The sequence below is a fragment of the Drosophila hydei genome, unplaced genomic scaffold (assembly GCF_003285905.1).
Source record: "Drosophila hydei strain 15085-1641.00,03,60 unplaced genomic scaffold, DhydRS2 tig00008134-arrow-pilon, whole genome shotgun sequence".
Taxonomy (NCBI): domain Eukaryota; kingdom Metazoa; phylum Arthropoda; class Insecta; order Diptera; family Drosophilidae; genus Drosophila; species Drosophila hydei.
The window spans coordinates 899,948-915,521 of NW_022045843.1; the positions used below are offsets into that span (position 1 = coordinate 899,948).

At 39.6% G+C, this 15,574-nt stretch overlaps 4 protein-coding genes across 4 annotated transcripts; 3 read left to right on the top strand and 1 right to left on the bottom strand.

Moving 5' to 3' along the window:
* Nucleotides 1-778: 778 nt before the first annotated feature.
* LOC111597901 (endocuticle structural glycoprotein ABD-4) lies at nt 779-1,525 on the top strand. The gene is made up of 3 exons (XM_023312837.1): nt 779-858; nt 917-1,117; nt 1,277-1,525. Exons 1-3 carry the CDS (start codon nt 847-849, stop codon nt 1,487-1,489), a joined length of 426 nt encoding a protein of 141 aa, XP_023168605.1. The 5' UTR covers nt 779-846; the 3' UTR covers nt 1,490-1,525.
* A 1,405-nt stretch (nt 1,526-2,930) lies between these two features.
* Nucleotides 2,931-4,022, top strand: LOC111597899 (larval cuticle protein LCP-30). The gene is made up of 3 exons (XM_023312835.2): nt 2,931-3,025; nt 3,095-3,654; nt 3,717-4,022. The coding sequence occupies exons 1-3, from the start codon at nt 3,011-3,013 to the stop codon at nt 3,952-3,954; spliced, it is 813 nt and encodes a 270-aa protein (XP_023168603.1). The 5' UTR covers nt 2,931-3,010; the 3' UTR covers nt 3,955-4,022.
* Nucleotides 4,023-4,152: 130 nt separating this feature from the next.
* On the bottom strand, nt 4,153-4,963 carry LOC111597902. The gene is made up of 2 exons (XM_023312838.2): nt 4,350-4,963; nt 4,153-4,284 (listed from the first exon to the last, which is right to left on the bottom strand). The coding sequence occupies exons 1-2, from the start codon at nt 4,929-4,931 to the stop codon at nt 4,210-4,212; spliced, it is 657 nt and encodes a 218-aa protein (XP_023168606.1). The 5' UTR covers nt 4,932-4,963; the 3' UTR covers nt 4,153-4,209.
* Nucleotides 4,964-5,300: 337 nt separating this feature from the next.
* Nucleotides 5,301-15,488, top strand: LOC111597900 (larval cuticle protein LCP-30). The gene is made up of 8 exons (XM_023312836.2): nt 5,301-5,363; nt 6,314-6,398; nt 6,634-6,692; nt 12,994-13,126; nt 13,961-14,111; nt 14,179-14,194; nt 14,617-14,789; nt 14,856-15,488. Exons 2-8 carry the CDS (start codon nt 6,326-6,328, stop codon nt 15,289-15,291), a joined length of 1,041 nt encoding a protein of 346 aa, XP_023168604.2. The 5' UTR covers nt 5,301-5,363; nt 6,314-6,325; the 3' UTR covers nt 15,292-15,488.
* The last annotated feature ends 86 nt before the right edge of the window (nt 15,489-15,574 follow it).

Genomic DNA, 15,574 nt, shown 5'->3' on the forward strand with positions numbered 1-15,574 from the left:
CTGCATCTGCATCTGGTGAATGCGGGCGGATGGGAGGCTGCATTAACTGCCATTGCGCAATTTGATTTCTTGTGGCACATCAGAATATGTAGGCAAAGCCAAAGGCGAAATCTTTACAAATGTAGCTGACAAATTGATTTGAAATGCGAGACGTGTTCTTTGAATGCCACGATGCAAGTTTATTTCACGATAAACATACTCAATCAAAAACTGACCAGAATATTTTCATGCTCCACTCACCCTGTACAGTAAAACGTCGCACAAGACAGTTTCTAACAGAATCACAAATATATCAAATATTATGCAGTCTTTTTTGAATATTTTTATAAGCAATAAAATATTATTTTAAGCTATTTAAAAATATAAAAAGAAATTGTAACTATACCTCTTCTACAGTATAGTCTCGACAGAAGTTTTTATTGAGGCGCCTCGTCAAGTCAATGGGCTGCAAGCAATTAACCGACAAATTGCAGACTTAACAGCAACACGCGAACAATGCACTTGAAGAAGTCGGCAAAGATAAAATCAGATGCGGCCAGGCTGTGTGTGAGTTTGGCTTCTGATCTGTGCATCTGCCAAATGCTAAACACCCACCAATGGCCAGGCCGAAGCCGGAGCTAGACTCGCTCTGCTGCCAGCGTTGCAGCGTTGCAGCGTTGCAAGAGGCAGCTGTAAAGTTCAAGCACTCAGCATTCGGTTCGATTACTCAAACAATTCAAGATGCAAGATTTTGCTATAAATATTCAAGCCTTTGGCAAATCTGGCCACAGTTGCGCATCGCGACGCTGACAGTTGCCAGTTGCCAATCGCCAATTCAGAGCCCAGCATAGGATTAAAGCCCAACTAATGCAATACATTGTAAGTAGCAAAGCTCTGGTTCAGTTTCGTTCAGTGATCTCGACTTGTGCTCTGTTAGCTGCTGACTATTGCAGCTGTGCTGCTGTGCAAAACACATGCACGACCCCAAGGACCTGCCACGGAGCCAATCAAGATCATTCGCCAGGAACAGGAGGTGAACTTCGATGGCTCCTACAAATACGCCTATGAGACGGAGAACGGCATCAATGTGGAGGAGGAGGGCTATCTCAAGAATGCTGGCACCGACAATGCAGGACCGGTGAGTTGGTCGATTGAAGACCCCGCAGTCATTTGGCATTTGCATCTGTAGCTCCCTCACGAACTTGCACCGAGAGGCTGATAAATTGTTCAGGTCTTGTAATTGTTTTGTTTTCTGCTCTTTTCGCTTTCTGCTTCGCTTTGCTGCGCTGGACTAAAGGTCGCACAGGGCTTCTTTTCCTATACTGCGCCAGATGGCACACCCATACGGATCACCTATGTAGCGGATGAGAACGGCTTCCAGCCGCAGGGAGATCATCTGCCAACGGCACCGCCCATACCACCAGCCATACAGAGGGCCTTGGATTACATAGCCACAGCACCACCGCCACCGGCTGACCAGCAGAGCGCCTACACTGCACGCAGAGGCTAACTTCCCAGTACAAGAGAAGCATAGAGAGCAAGAGAGAGAGACAAAGCTTTTGTAAGGGACAGAGACAACGTGAAACTGTTTGCTAAACAAAATTGTTAAGCCATTCTATCAAAAAACCTTTTCGCACTTGTAAATAAATATGCAAAAATATAAAAAAAATTGTTCCATATAAATATTGAAGTTTCAGATCTAAGAAATATCTACCAAGTTGGCAAGTTCATAGCTGCTATTTCAGTTAGACGTCTCGTTTTGCTCGAAATTGTGACTCATCTATACAACATTTTAGTTAATCGATTTGGTTTATTATGAAAATAAATTTTCTTAGCAGCGTAACAGCTGTATTAAGTGCTGATCAATTAATATACATATTATATACAAAACAATTTATATCCAACTACAATTATCTTGAACAGCAGCTCTTATACTTTGCTATCATTTTGTTTAAGCATGAACGCCCACCTCCTGACGCCATTCAGCTCCAGACTGCGGTATACCTTTGAGGAATTTTCAACTATTTCCAATGTCAATTCGATTTGGTATAGAGTCTTACAAACTCTTGGAAAACATAGCAGCAGACAACAGTTGTCATAGAAGAATTTGAAATAAAGGGCGTCGCATAAAGTTTTATATCTCTATATATATAACTATATGAGTTAAAATATGAAGTGAAAAATTTAAATATTAAAAAAAAAACAACGCAATCAAAGCAACAAAATTTTGTTTGCGATGTATATAATATATTATAATATTTATTTATTTTTTATTTATTTTTTTACGACTCTAGCGAATGTTGTTTTAAAAAGCTGGCTATTGGGCCTGTGAACTAGTTAATCTTACAGTTTATATATATTATGTAAGATATTTGTCAAACGAACCAGCCGGCTTCAGTCAACTGTTAATACATAGTAAGGGCGACTATAGCCTTTAGAGCATTAACATTTCATTATTTTTTCAATATATTTACACTATACAAATGTAAAATGTATTGAGCGCATAAAAATTTGTTTATGCTGATGTCATCTGTTTGTGAATTCATTTAGATTTTCATCAACGCTCAGCATACTTTCAGGCATTCGAGTAAAGTTGCCAAGCAACTGGTTTTTCTGGTGCTCAACAAATTCAATTTTTAGTTCTTTTGTGCTGTTGGTCCACATGACAGCAATTAAGACCAATGTTCGACTAAATTAGATGAAGTCAAAAGAAATGTCAGCGTTTCCGTGACAACGAAGTCGATCGTAAAATTAATTCAAGAATCATCCATAAGAAAAATAGCTCATCCGCCTTGTCGATGCTTGTTGGCGCAGCTGCTTTCCAGAAAATATATAGTAAACGCCTCGTAAATCACAACTGTTAATGGATCTAGTTTTGAGCGCTTTGCAAATGTTGTCCGTTGAGATCCACGCTAGCTAGTTGGCCATAGCACACATCGAGCGAGTGGATCATCCGTGGGCCAGTGGGCGTTGCGAATTGCTCATATATAAAGCTCGGGCCGTGGCTAAAACAGCTCATTGTTGATTAAACATGCTGCGTCTAACGGTAAGTGGAGTCAAGTTGAGTTGAGCTGATGCTAGAAACGCATCCATCTCATGTCTGTCACAACTACAGATTTGGCTATTCATCTGCGCTGCTGTAGCGCTGGCCCAGAACGATGGCCGCTATCGTCCTGCCCCCAAGCCCGTATCCACTCTGAACACCCGAATTGTTGCCAATGCGGGTCGCTATCAGAGCAGCAACGATGGCCGCTATGTTCCCAGCAACGATGGCAGATATCGCGGTGGCAACGATGGACGCTACGGCGGCAACAGCGACGGACGTTATGTCCATGTGGACAACAAATACCAGCACGATAATCGTCCTGGTGGCGACTACTCCGGCAGCAACGATCCTTATCGAGGTGACAAGGACAAGTTTGGTGCTGGCGGTGGTGCTGGTCGTGGTGGTGGAGGCGGTGGTGGTGGAGGTGCTGCTGGCGCCAATGCAGCCAATGGAGCTGGTGCAACAACTGCTGCATACAAGCCCCGTCCAACTGTCTCCGTGCCACGGCCCGTGGCTGTTGTCGATCAGCGTCCCAATCTGCCACAAGGACGCGGCACTGGCATCGGCAAGAATGGCTGGTTGATTCTGCGTCAAGAAGGCACCGTGGAAACCGATGGCTACAACTATCTGTAAGTGTACGCATGTCCTTAGAGTGCTATGATATGAATATTTCCATTGGGCTTTGCGTTAGCTACGAGACAGAGAATGGCATTCTCGGCGAAGAGAGTGGACGTATTGAGAAGCAAACCGAAGGCGATGCCATACGCTCCAAGGGCTACTACGAGTACACCGGAGACGACGGCCTACTCTACCGCGTCGACTACGTGGCCGATGAGAATGGCTTTGTGCCCACCGGCGAACACATTCCCAAAGTACCAGAGCACATACCCAAGCTCTTGGCTTATCTGCAGGCTCAAGGCGCCTTGTAAGAATGCATATTCATTTTTTCGTGTTATTTCGGTTGTCAGGAAATAAAAGTTTCTCTAAAACTCCCAAAGAAATGTTTATTAAATCGCAAGAGCAAAGAAGTTGATGCGTCTCACATACAATCTTCAAATATATATATAAACAAATAAATATATATAAAATATATAAAATATAATTTGAGTTTAATAAGAATTCTTCAACATTATTTCAAGGCTTTATATTTCAAATATAATTCATATTTATTCTTCATATTTCATTTAGTTAAGATTCGGAAGAATCTGTCGTTGAATATACTCCAGCACTTCATTAATAGTTGATTGCACTTTTTGGGGCTGCAAATGAGACACAACACAAATATATATATTTCACAGACTTTTCTCAAACTATTCAAACTTACATCCTTTTCTGCATTAATCTTTGGCTGTGCGTACTCTTCTTGATAGCTCTGCTGCTGCTGCTGCTCACAGTTGTGTTCCACTGGCTGCGGCTGTTCATACTCATAGTTGCCTGCTGGCTGGGACTGAGATTGATCTGTATCCCAGAGCCTGTTCTCGTTCACATAGCTGAACTGTCGCTGATCCTCGGTTGTGCCATCGCCGTCTCGTACCCATTCAAATTGAATTATTTGCCAGCCGGTGCCATTGTAGTTGAAGTCGATCATGAAGCGTAGATGATCACGCGGTCCCAAAGCAAAGTTTTCCTCAGCCTCCTGTACGCTGGCGGCCAGCTGCTGCTCAGCCTGCCGAAAGATGCCACGCAGATCACTTGCATAGGGCTGACCGCTGTCTCCATAGCCGCCATCATATGGCCTGGGATCGTGTCGATACTTGCCGCTGTTATCCGGCTGATACCAACCAACGGCGCCGTGGCCATAGTGACCCCTGCCTGAAGCCGTGGGCAACGGCGGCGTCTCATCTGCAGATCCTGGTGCTGCCCCCAAGTGCAACAGCAGATAGGCAACAAGCAAAGCTGTGTACATCTCAAACAGTTGAATGCGTTTAAATCTAGATAATCCAATCACTGCCCAGGTTAGTTTCAGCTTCAGGTCGCAATTGCGCCGGGCGTCACCTGGCAGCTAATTAATTGTCAGGTTTTATGTAGAAGATGCAGGCGTATAATTATTTAATTGCCTAGTTTATTCGGTAGTCGCTGCACACGCCACTCGGCTAGGCTAATTGAAATTCTTTGCATACTAACAAGCCATAAAGTGGCTAACTAACCCAATCTAACTAACCCAACTCGTTTGCATTGCCAGCCCCCCAATTGCCCCCCAATTGCGTCTGACCTTTTGATCGTCAGCGAAAATATCTCAAAACGGAAACCAGTGGACAGATGTCACACAGTCATACGTGGTAGTCTGATGAGTCGTCATCATGTTTCTCCGTTAGAAATTGAAAATATCTCTGATGAGGTAAGAGTAAAGGAAAAAATGTTAAAAAGAATAATATAATTAAGCTATAAATCCTATTCTGATGCCCAAACTCAAATACCTCTAACTCACGCTTATCTATAAACAACTTTTTCTTCTATATATATATATGTATATATATATATATATATATCAACATCAATAAAACGCATTTTACACGAATACCACACCCAATAAGCATTTCTAATCGTCTTATCTTTGTAAATGTCGGAAGCTCTGTAGACGCCTGAGTTGAGTTTTTGTGCTTGGTGGCAATTTGCAAAATTATTTCAATGGATTTGATAGGATCAGAGTTAATTAGTGTCGTTTAAATCAAATTTAACGCTCATAATAAACAATAAAACGATCGTTTGCCTTAATGGGCGCTCATAACGATCAATCAAAATGGGCGCTTGGCACTCATCAATCATTCAGCCAGTCTTGAAATGGGCATTAAAAACATGTTGAAAGCAAATCGAAATGTGTTTGGGGTAGGTACAAAGAATAGTTAAGACGTGTATGTGTGTGCGTGAAATTGAAAGTGAAAACCGCCCACAACGAGCAGAACTGATCGGAAAGCGGAACTTTGCCAAGAAACTTTAACCTTTTGCCTTGCCGACGGTCATAGTTCAAATTTGGAGTTTGTTATCAAACTCTTAGCATTTAACCTCTTACCTTGCAAATACGAATAAGAATAAAAAACTTGCCTTAATATATAATCAATAAAAAAAAATTATAAAAAACAAAAACAAAACCTTGAAATATTTTTAATATGACGTCCAAAGCTGATAAACCCGCCCTATAAAAACAATCAAATGTAATCTGGGCTTTTATCGGCTCGTAAAACTGCGACAGTTTTTTAGCTATACGACTTTTTCCAATGCTGGTCTACAAAATTATTGATATATATTGCTTAATGTGCTAAGCTCAAAATGATTTTGTTTTAATTGCAGCAAGATTGAAACATGCTGCGAATATTATATACTCTTGAGGGGGTAGATAGAAGTGGCAATAAGCCAGGATTTCATAAGATATCAGGTAAGGAGAACTATATATAAATAAAATATATAAAAAATTATTAGGGAATACTTCATATATATATTGAACAATAATAGAATGTGATTACTGAGAAATGCAAAATGAGTATGAAACGCGACGATGTATCAAAGAATTATTTATAAAATAATTATTAATATATAATTAAATAAATATAATACCTCTATAACTACAGTAGAAACAACTAGAAGACTATATGAAATATTCGTTCTTTTAGGAGAGACAGACTTGAATGCAAGCAGACCAGCAAGCTTATTAACTACCCATATATATCAGGTCAGTTGCTTATACCAATCATATATATAAATACCTATAAACATATGTAGCATTTGGTATGACTTTATTATAATGCTTTCTAAGAGTAAGGGTAAAGCACGCCAGTTAGATTAACAACCTGTTGTTTAATTGTTGTTTATGCAAATTTTCGCGCGAAATCTTTTGTCAAATACTAAATTATTTTGTATCACGTATGCAGATATATCTAGATAGATATACTTATATATAAGATAAAAATATATATAACCACCGCATGTAAATCTGTTGGGTTTTGGCTGCGGCAAACCAGCAATGCGTAATTTGGGGTTTGTAGCTCGTAATTAATTCATTTCAAATTCTTCAGCTCCCAGTGCTGGTCACACCTGCTGCTGCAGCTCCCTCCCTGCAGCACACAGCAGTTAGGGTGACAAATTCTAACAAATGAATCGCTTGCCGAATTTAAGATCTGTGCGACAGGAGCAAGATTATTTAATTGCATTTTTGCGGTGGCGCCTATGGGCCTAGACGATACTATATATACTTTTATTTTTGGCGTCACGAAATTTTGCGTTGATCGTAAAAAAAGCTACAGCCTTGAACTTAGCTTTACATGCAATTGAAATTCCTTTAAGCTGAGTAAAACAACTCCAAGATAAAGCAGCAAAATTCATTTCTCTTTCACACGAGCCGCGAATTTATTTAGATGGTAATTTCAACGTTTATTCCTCTCATGAAACGAGCAGTTGAAATAAATCATTAATTAATATTCAATTTATTTAGCACCTGCTGATAAGACCAAAGCTGAAATCTCTACAAAATTTACGAGTCTAACTGCAGCGTATCGGATTGAATCAACTCTGCGATGCGGTGCTTTGAACTGTGCGTTATTGTCTATAGCCTCCACAGATATATACCTAATATACTATATAAATATATATATATATATATATATATATATATAGAGAGAGAGAGAGAGAGAATGAGGAGCCTTTTGTTAATTAAGTCTCACAGTTTGTCTGGCAATTTGTTATTTTGTTGCAAATGCAGTTCGTATAACGCCTCTGGCATTATTTGCAATGTGTTTTGTATTTTCCAAATTAATTTGTTAGCAAGAACAAATGTAAGCAACAAGCAGCCACAAATCATGTGTCTTAATTGATTCCATTAAACGTACACACACCGACTGCTACTCAAAAGTCATCCATCTATTGGGGCTCTCTGGGCTGCTGCTACCAATTCGCGCAGCGGTTGCCAAACCCGCTTTGAAGCTGGCAATATTTATAGGCATTGCCCGAGCCAGAATCTCTAAAAAAATTTTGGAATATATAGAGCGAGTGATAATTAAGCAAACTTAATTGAACTCCAAACCGGCTCGAACATACACACACAAATCCCAATGACACTCTTACTGGATGCAATGAATTCGAAAAAAACCCACGCCCAGAGTAATGGCAATTTATGGCCCAAAACTCAATGCTCAGCACTCACCTTATAAAGATTTCAATTGCTACACAAATGCCGTCTGACGGCCACAGAGCAGGTGAAAATACGTGTTTATCATAAGTGTTTGGCGAGGTGTCAAAAATGGGAATCAGAATTGTTCCATTCGTACATCAAACACAAAAAGGAACTTTAAATTTAAAAAATGATAACTAAATCAAAAATATTTTTTCATTTATTATAAATTTCAGATAACAAGTAATCAAGTTAAACTATTATATTTTTATTTTCTTTAATATATGAGGCAGCAAAGCACATCGAAATATTTATTCCCATAATTTGCTGGGAAGTATAATCTACTTTTCCATTTTAATAACAAATTTCCAAATTAATAATTTTCATTTTAATATTGTTTTGGTAAATGTTTCCAATTAGACTTTAAGCCACCAAAAAATATAAAATTTGTTTTGAACAAAAGTGTTTTTAATTTGCGTTTGATTTCACTGTTCTTTTTGCTGGTTTGGCAGCTTGAACAGCATGTATAAAACGTACCGACTCTAAGATACTCTGCAACTCTTTTAATTGCTGATAAACACACAAGAGTCTGCTGACCTACAAAAGAATTAATATTCACAATTTGACACTTTAATTTCTGTTGTTTTTTAAGTTGCTTTCTTTAAGATTAAAAGCACAACATTTTTGAATACAGTTGGTGACTTAACTGATTAAAAATATAAACATAAGTCAGAGCAAGAACAAAAATAAACGACAATGGAATAATACAAAATATATCCGACCGGACGTTTAGTGATTCAGTGTAAGAATCGTAATGCTAAACCTCGCATAGCCAACAGCTATATAGTTCGTGTTCGGCCCTCTTGCTGAATACTCGTAGTATTTATACCTAAACGAATACGAATCAAGTGCCGTCATATCAGCATAACAAACACAACATAATAATATGTTCACACTGATATCGGTTTTCACTGCACTTGCAGTTATGTGCAGCAGTTGCGCGGCCGACGTGATACTCTACTGCTACGAGTGCTACGAGAGCCCCGGGCTGAACTCGCTTAGCCCACTTCCGGTGTGCTCGAAGCTAAGAAATACGCCCGAGTACAAAACACCCTGTCCCAATTCAACAATGTGCCAAAAGACGGTGAACACGATATATCTACAGAATGGTACGAAATGGTCAATCGAGCATCGCGGCTGTGCTAACCAAGTTAACATAGAAACCAAACTGGTCAATAGACACTTTGAGGAGTTCGTTGTCATAGATGAACCCTACAAAGAGGGCTGCACCGAGTTTGAGTCCTACAATATGCTGACATCCACGATCGAGCATTGCTTTTGCCGCACAAAATTGTGTAATTCGGCGACTTATCGTGACCTTAGCGCGACGACTTTGATCACATATGCTATGTTCCTGTTAAGCAAGCTACGATAGCTGAGAGCAACTAAGCTTTGTCAGCTTAAATGCAAAAGATTATTAGTGTAACAGAAAAATGTAGTTAAGAATCTTTAAGAACTTCATTTTATAGATAATAAAATCAATTCCGTTTCCAAGCCAAATCTATTAATGCTAATATAACAGTAAATAGCTTTAAGAAGCTTAAAGCTTAAAACGAATACGAGACTGTAATATATGTGACATTTGTTTATAAGTTAGAAATTGTGAAATGCTTTTAGCCGAATAATGAATCAAGGTCAATGCCAAGTCTGAATCAGCGAGTTGGCATATAAAGTCAAAGCCTGCAAAGGCCGCATTCCCTATGCGCAGTCAGCCAATTGGACTTGCAATTGATTAAAAGCAGGCATATTAAAATATTTATCAAGTATTTGTGATTTTTATGAATGCCATAATTATACTCAGTATGATTCAAGTGTCAAAAAACCGCAACAACAGCAGCCGCAGCAGCAGCCACGCGACGTGATTCACAGTGCGCGGGATTTGGGGATTTGGCACTTGGTGTTCGGGTACGGAATGGAACGCATCGGAACATATCGGTTGGGATCGATTTGACTTGGCTTTCGGGTTCAGTGTACGACCTTTGCAGTGCAGTGACGCCTCTGACGCCGTCGCCCACCTTTTCAGGATTGGCGCTGTGGCTGTTTAATCACTGTTTATGTTTATTGTTGCAATTAATCCGCATAATAAAAGATATGCTTAGCAACAGTTTGGGATAGGTTGGCCGCTGAGACCCTATCAAAACACCGTTAAGCTAAGCTAAGGACACATACCACACCGTCCCGTCGGCCGGTCGATGTCAGTGTTTGCGTACGCAATTAAAATCACTTTTGTCAACATTTTTCTTCAACGTCTGTTGCTCATTTTGATTTCAATTCCGGTTATATATTCTCATATCCATATGCTGCGTTACCAAGCCCCATGCCCTATCCCCTCAAGCCCCAGCCCCAACCGTACTCGTCGCCAACTTGAGCGAAATTAATGCATTTCGCATTGCGGCAGGCGTGCGCAGTGCCTGAATGTTGTTTTTGTTGCTTTTATTGTTGTAATGTTTCCGTTGTTTTTTGTTAATTTATGATTTCATTACGGCACTTTTATGGCGCTTCCGAGTGCCTCAGGTAGTTGGTTTGGATACGATCAGCCAAGACGATGTTGTCATCAGCCCAAGTCCCAACTTTGGGACTGCATCAACTGCAATAATGTGATAAACAATATATGCAAGTCCCGCTTCGTTTAATCAAGAGCAGCGCATACTGATGAACTGCAAAATATCCTATGAAACCTATTTTAATTACATATCAATGATCATTACTATCATATGAATAACAATTATATAATAATAATGATGATTAATATAGATTATAATAATAATGAAATTGAATGATAAAAGTAATGTTAACGATAATAATAATGACAAAGATGAGACTTATAATAATAATAATGATAATGTGAATGATATAAATGAAAATGATAATAGTAATAGTAATGATAACAATAATTTTATGATTATAGTTATAATAATAGTTATGATAATAATGATTGTGAAAAAGAAAGATTTTGATAGTAATATTCATGGACTTCCACAGAGTCACTAATATAAAATAAAGTCAAGCAATGCGAAACAAATTTTAAATATCAAATTTGTATTTATTTTAAGAACTGGGATCTCTGACTTCAAAAACCTGTTTAATAAGTTGCTGTGATATATATAAGAGATTTAGATATTTCATTAGATTATTTATCCAAAAATGCATAATTCAAAACATAAATTTGCAGCTGTTAACAAGATATGGCAATATATTGTAATATAATTCACGCTGAATGAATGAGCATTCATTGTCTTCAACAATGTGTTAATGCATTTAATAAGACGCACAAAATAATGGCAAAGTTTTACAGAGTAAATAGCACACATATATATATATATAAAAACATATATATTTTCAATTTCTTCTTCTTTTGGTGAATCTGACCTTTGTTTATCAGCAATAAAATTAATTTTGATAATGATTCGCTGCTGGTGCTACTCACAGAATATTCGGAAGAAACCGAATGACGTTTCTGGTGCGGGGAAATTTAGGCGCAATAAAATGCGTCATTTTGCGGCTTGGAATCCTTGATTAATTCTTAGATGAACTGTAAAATGGCCGAGCGAGCCGTAAGCGGCTTATGCATAATTGATGAATGCCAAAGGTGCATTCGCATTGAGTGTAATAAATTGGGCGAATTATTTAATTGAATTAATTCGTAATTACAATTATTAGCAAATGAGTAGCAGTTTAATAAAGCGCACAGTTAATTTCAACAAATGCCAAAAATAACCGAAAAGCAACTTTAACAAAATAACAAAATTTAACAAAATTCATTTCGACAAAAACAGTAAAAACAATATACAAATTAATAACAACAGCAACAACAACAGCAACAAGAAGAACCCGTCATGTGTCTAAATTAAAAGGGAGAGCAGCTCAAGACGTCGCTGTTATTGAACTGAACTGAGATGAACTGCGTGAGCAAAAGCAAAGTTATCTGTAGCTCTGTCTTTATCTGTATCGGCGGCTGCGTCTGCTTCTGCGTCGGCGTCCGCTCTCAAATCGAGAGGAGCAAATGAGGCTAACTACCTCTCCCAGACAAGCGAGAATTTTAGGCGCGGCTGTGAGAATCAGATGGCGAGATGCGCTCGCACCGCACTTGGCACATTTCTATATAAATCCGTTGTAGCTCAGCGAAACACAAACATTCCTGTTGCAGCAGCAGTCGCGTCAAGCACACCAGGACTAACAGAGGATAATCGTCAAGGATCCAAACACTTCTGCCGAGAAAACTATAAATTTCAATTCGTAAAATGTTCGCGAAATCCGTGCTAAGCGTTTGTGTGATTGTGGTGAGTAGTTGTGCGAAGAGGACGATTCAAGTCAGTCCCAAATATTAGCATCAGTGAGTGATACATGAAATGGATACGAGCTGGATGATATAATGTAGCCGCAGATCAAGCATACGCCACTGGGGCGCCAAACTCAATTAGTATACCCAGCCTGTATACTATGTAGAGAGCTGGCTATAAATATTCTGAAGTTCGTGCCAAGTCAGTTAAAGCTCGAGCTCAGGGCTATGCAGGCGTTGCTTTGATTTGCAGCCGAGTCAAAGTCAAATCTTCCACGGCCTTATTAATGGCATTTGGAAATATCATAAAACACTTCATAAACAAAAATCACATAACGTTTTGTCAGTTTCTACGTGTGCTCGTTGGCATTTATTGTGTCAATTTGGTATCTTGTTGTTGTTTTCTTACCTTTTTCGCCTCCGGCCGGCTAATTGAACTGTGAATAAGAACTGGGAGTTGCCGCGTTCGTTTATTATGCCAAATTCCTTAGCTCATAAAAAATAAGAAACCAAATTGTTTATTTACAGGGCCTTGTTGCAGTCAGCAGCAGCAAACCCGCTGATAATAATGGCAAGTATACGGTTTCAACCGAAAAATCTAACGACGGCCAATATCGTGCTCAAGATGATGGGCGGTATCATCCGAGTTCGGCTGAAGAAGGTATTTCAAGGCACTTGATAATTTGATACCACAAACTGTTGCATGACGTCCAGCCACCGCAATGCATGCTGAAGCCACCTGCACTAACAACAACAACCCACACAGCAACAACAACAACAACTAACACTTAACAATAACACATACTTATCTATATATATATTGTCCTCACTGATAACCCAATTGCGTTAATGAATTCGAGATAATAACAAAGTTCAAGCTCAAGCCACAAATTCGTCTGGTTTCGGTAAACAATAAGCTTTCAAAATTTACAATCTTTGGCTGCAACAACTTGAGCTGACTTTAATCCATTATATTATATACTTCTAGCACAAACTTGTGTACATATAAATTAACATTTAATTTCTTATAGGAAAAGGTGGTGATCCAGGTTCTTTAGGTAAACATAAGAAGCATTTTTTGAAGAAAGCATTTTGTTTTCTTCTCTAATGAATGACACACTCATCAAAGACACAATTAATGTTACAGTATTTTATCAAAATTCTTCTTGAATTTGTCATAATCATAAGCAAGCGTGGAAGAAGCACTGTAAAGCACTTCCTTGCTAAGCTGCGTTCTTGCTTTATCAATTGTATAAACAACAAACACTAAATCATAAAAAATTTTTTAATTATTCTGACATTAATTTTATAGTTTAAGCAATATAAAAATATTGTATAAATATTTGTAGATTATATACTATCCATAGAATTCAATGATCTTCTAAACGAAGTACAAGTTCACAAGCAAACACACTCACAGACTCACACACAATCAGAAGCTTTAATTCGACACTAATTTCTAAGATTATCTGGTTTTTTGTTTCACCCTGATCAGGTCGTTATCATCACATGGTGCAGCCATATCAGCATGTGAGCGATAACCGTGAACTTGGTGTTTATCATCATATTCCTTACCCATACGATGGTGGCTATGGACCATATTCGGGTCTCAATCGCCCCTATGTGCACGATGCCAGACCTTACAAGTAAGTCGAATGCTCAAGTACATAAATCACACTTCTAATACTCTGTCTTTCCTTCTCTTTTCTCTAGCCACGATCTGTACACAGTAAGTAAAGCTGAGTTTAAAGTACCCGAAATTCGCTTGGAATACGGCTTTCCCGAACATGCACCACAAATCGAATACTAAAGCTAATATCCAATACCACAAACAAAGCAACAAACAAAAAGTCAAATTAAAAAAACAGTATTCATGATCAGTTTTACAAACGAGATACCCCCGCGCTCCTAAACAGTCCGTACCCCAACGCTTTCATAACTCAAACACAGCATAACACACCAAGAAGCCATTTACTCAAAAGTTACCCGTCAAACGACTCCCGTTTCCTGCAACTCCCACTGCGCTGCATGAACTCCACCAACTGCATGAACCCTACGCATACACACAATCCACACCACACCACACACCACACAACACAACACACACTTTGATGCGCTCGTTACTCTAACACGTACCATACAAAAACACAGTCGACAACAACAACCACGACGAAGAAGCCGACCACAACAACACCACGCACCACAACAACAACGACAACAACCACAACCACGCCTCGCCCCATACTCTTCAACTACGACGACGAGGGCGGCCATAAGATTCTGCATCAGGAAGAGATCCGCAAGAAGGACAAATACGATCATGCGTAAGTTCCAGCGGCTCGCCCAAGTAAACATCAACCGTTTACCCTGCTCCATTCTTCTGCTTCCAGTTTCCTGACCGAGAACGGAATCTATGGCGAGGAGCAAGCGAAGTTACATCATGGCGGCGGCACCCATGCCAAGGGCGTCTACGAATACACCGGTGATGATGGCAAGCTTTATCGTGTTAACTACGCATCAAATGATCGAGGATTCATGCCTGAGGGTGATCACATTCCGACTCCGCCACCAATTCCAGAGGCCATTGCCCGTGCCCTGAAGTATGTGGAGGAGCAGCACAAGGCTAACGGCAACCAGCCACTGTTCGATCATCGCGGCTTCCGTATCAACCACATGACCAAGGAGATCAAGGCTCAACTTAAGGCCATCCATCTGGATCAAATGCCCAAGGAGCTGAGCGATCAGATTCGCATGCTGGAGCACGAGGTCGAGTTGGCCGAGGAGGAGGAGGCGCGCGAGCTCGAAGAGCTGCGCAGGAAGCACTAACTCCGCTTCGAAGTGAGCTCCCCACATTGCTGTGTTCTCATCTAAAGCCATAGGGATTGTGTTGTGCCCAGCACTTTCTGAAATCCCCCCGCCCCAAAACCCCCTAAACCATATAAACGTCCCGCCCATTCCCATGCATTTGCCGCCAGCAGCTGGCAAAACTATAACAAGCCATCGAAAAACTGAAAAAAAAATCTAAGGAAAATCCATAAAAAAAACAGAATTGTACACAAAAGGATTTGGTACTCGTATAGCTACGCCTACATATGTTAATATTGTATTT

Coding starts and splice junctions, on each gene's coding strand:
- LOC111597901 (XM_023312837.1), top strand. Junction 1,118..1,276: donor GCACCGACAATGCAGGACCG/GTGAGTTGGTCG, acceptor GCTGGACTAAAG/GTCGCACAGGGCTTCTTTTC.
- LOC111597899 (XM_023312835.2), top strand. Junction 3,655..3,716: donor ACCGATGGCTACAACTATCT/GTAAGTGTACGC, acceptor GCTTTGCGTTAG/CTACGAGACAGAGAATGGCA.
- LOC111597900 (XM_023312836.2), top strand. CDS start 6,326: ATGCTGCGAATATTATATACTCTTGAGGGGGTAGATAGAAGTGGCAAT. Junction 6,693..12,993: donor TAACTACCCATATATATCAG/GTCAGTTGCTTA, acceptor GTTTATTTACAG/GGCCTTGTTGCAGTCAGCAG. Junction 13,127..13,960: donor TCCGAGTTCGGCTGAAGAAG/GTATTTCAAGGC, acceptor CACCCTGATCAG/GTCGTTATCATCACATGGTG.
- LOC111597902 (XM_023312838.2), bottom strand. CDS start 4,931: ATGTACACAGCTTTGCTTGTTGCCTATCTGCTGTTGCACTTGGGGGCA. Junction 4,285..4,349: donor AGATTAATGCAGAAAAGGAT/GTAAGTTTGAAT, acceptor TCTCATTTGCAG/CCCCAAAAAGTGCAATCAAC.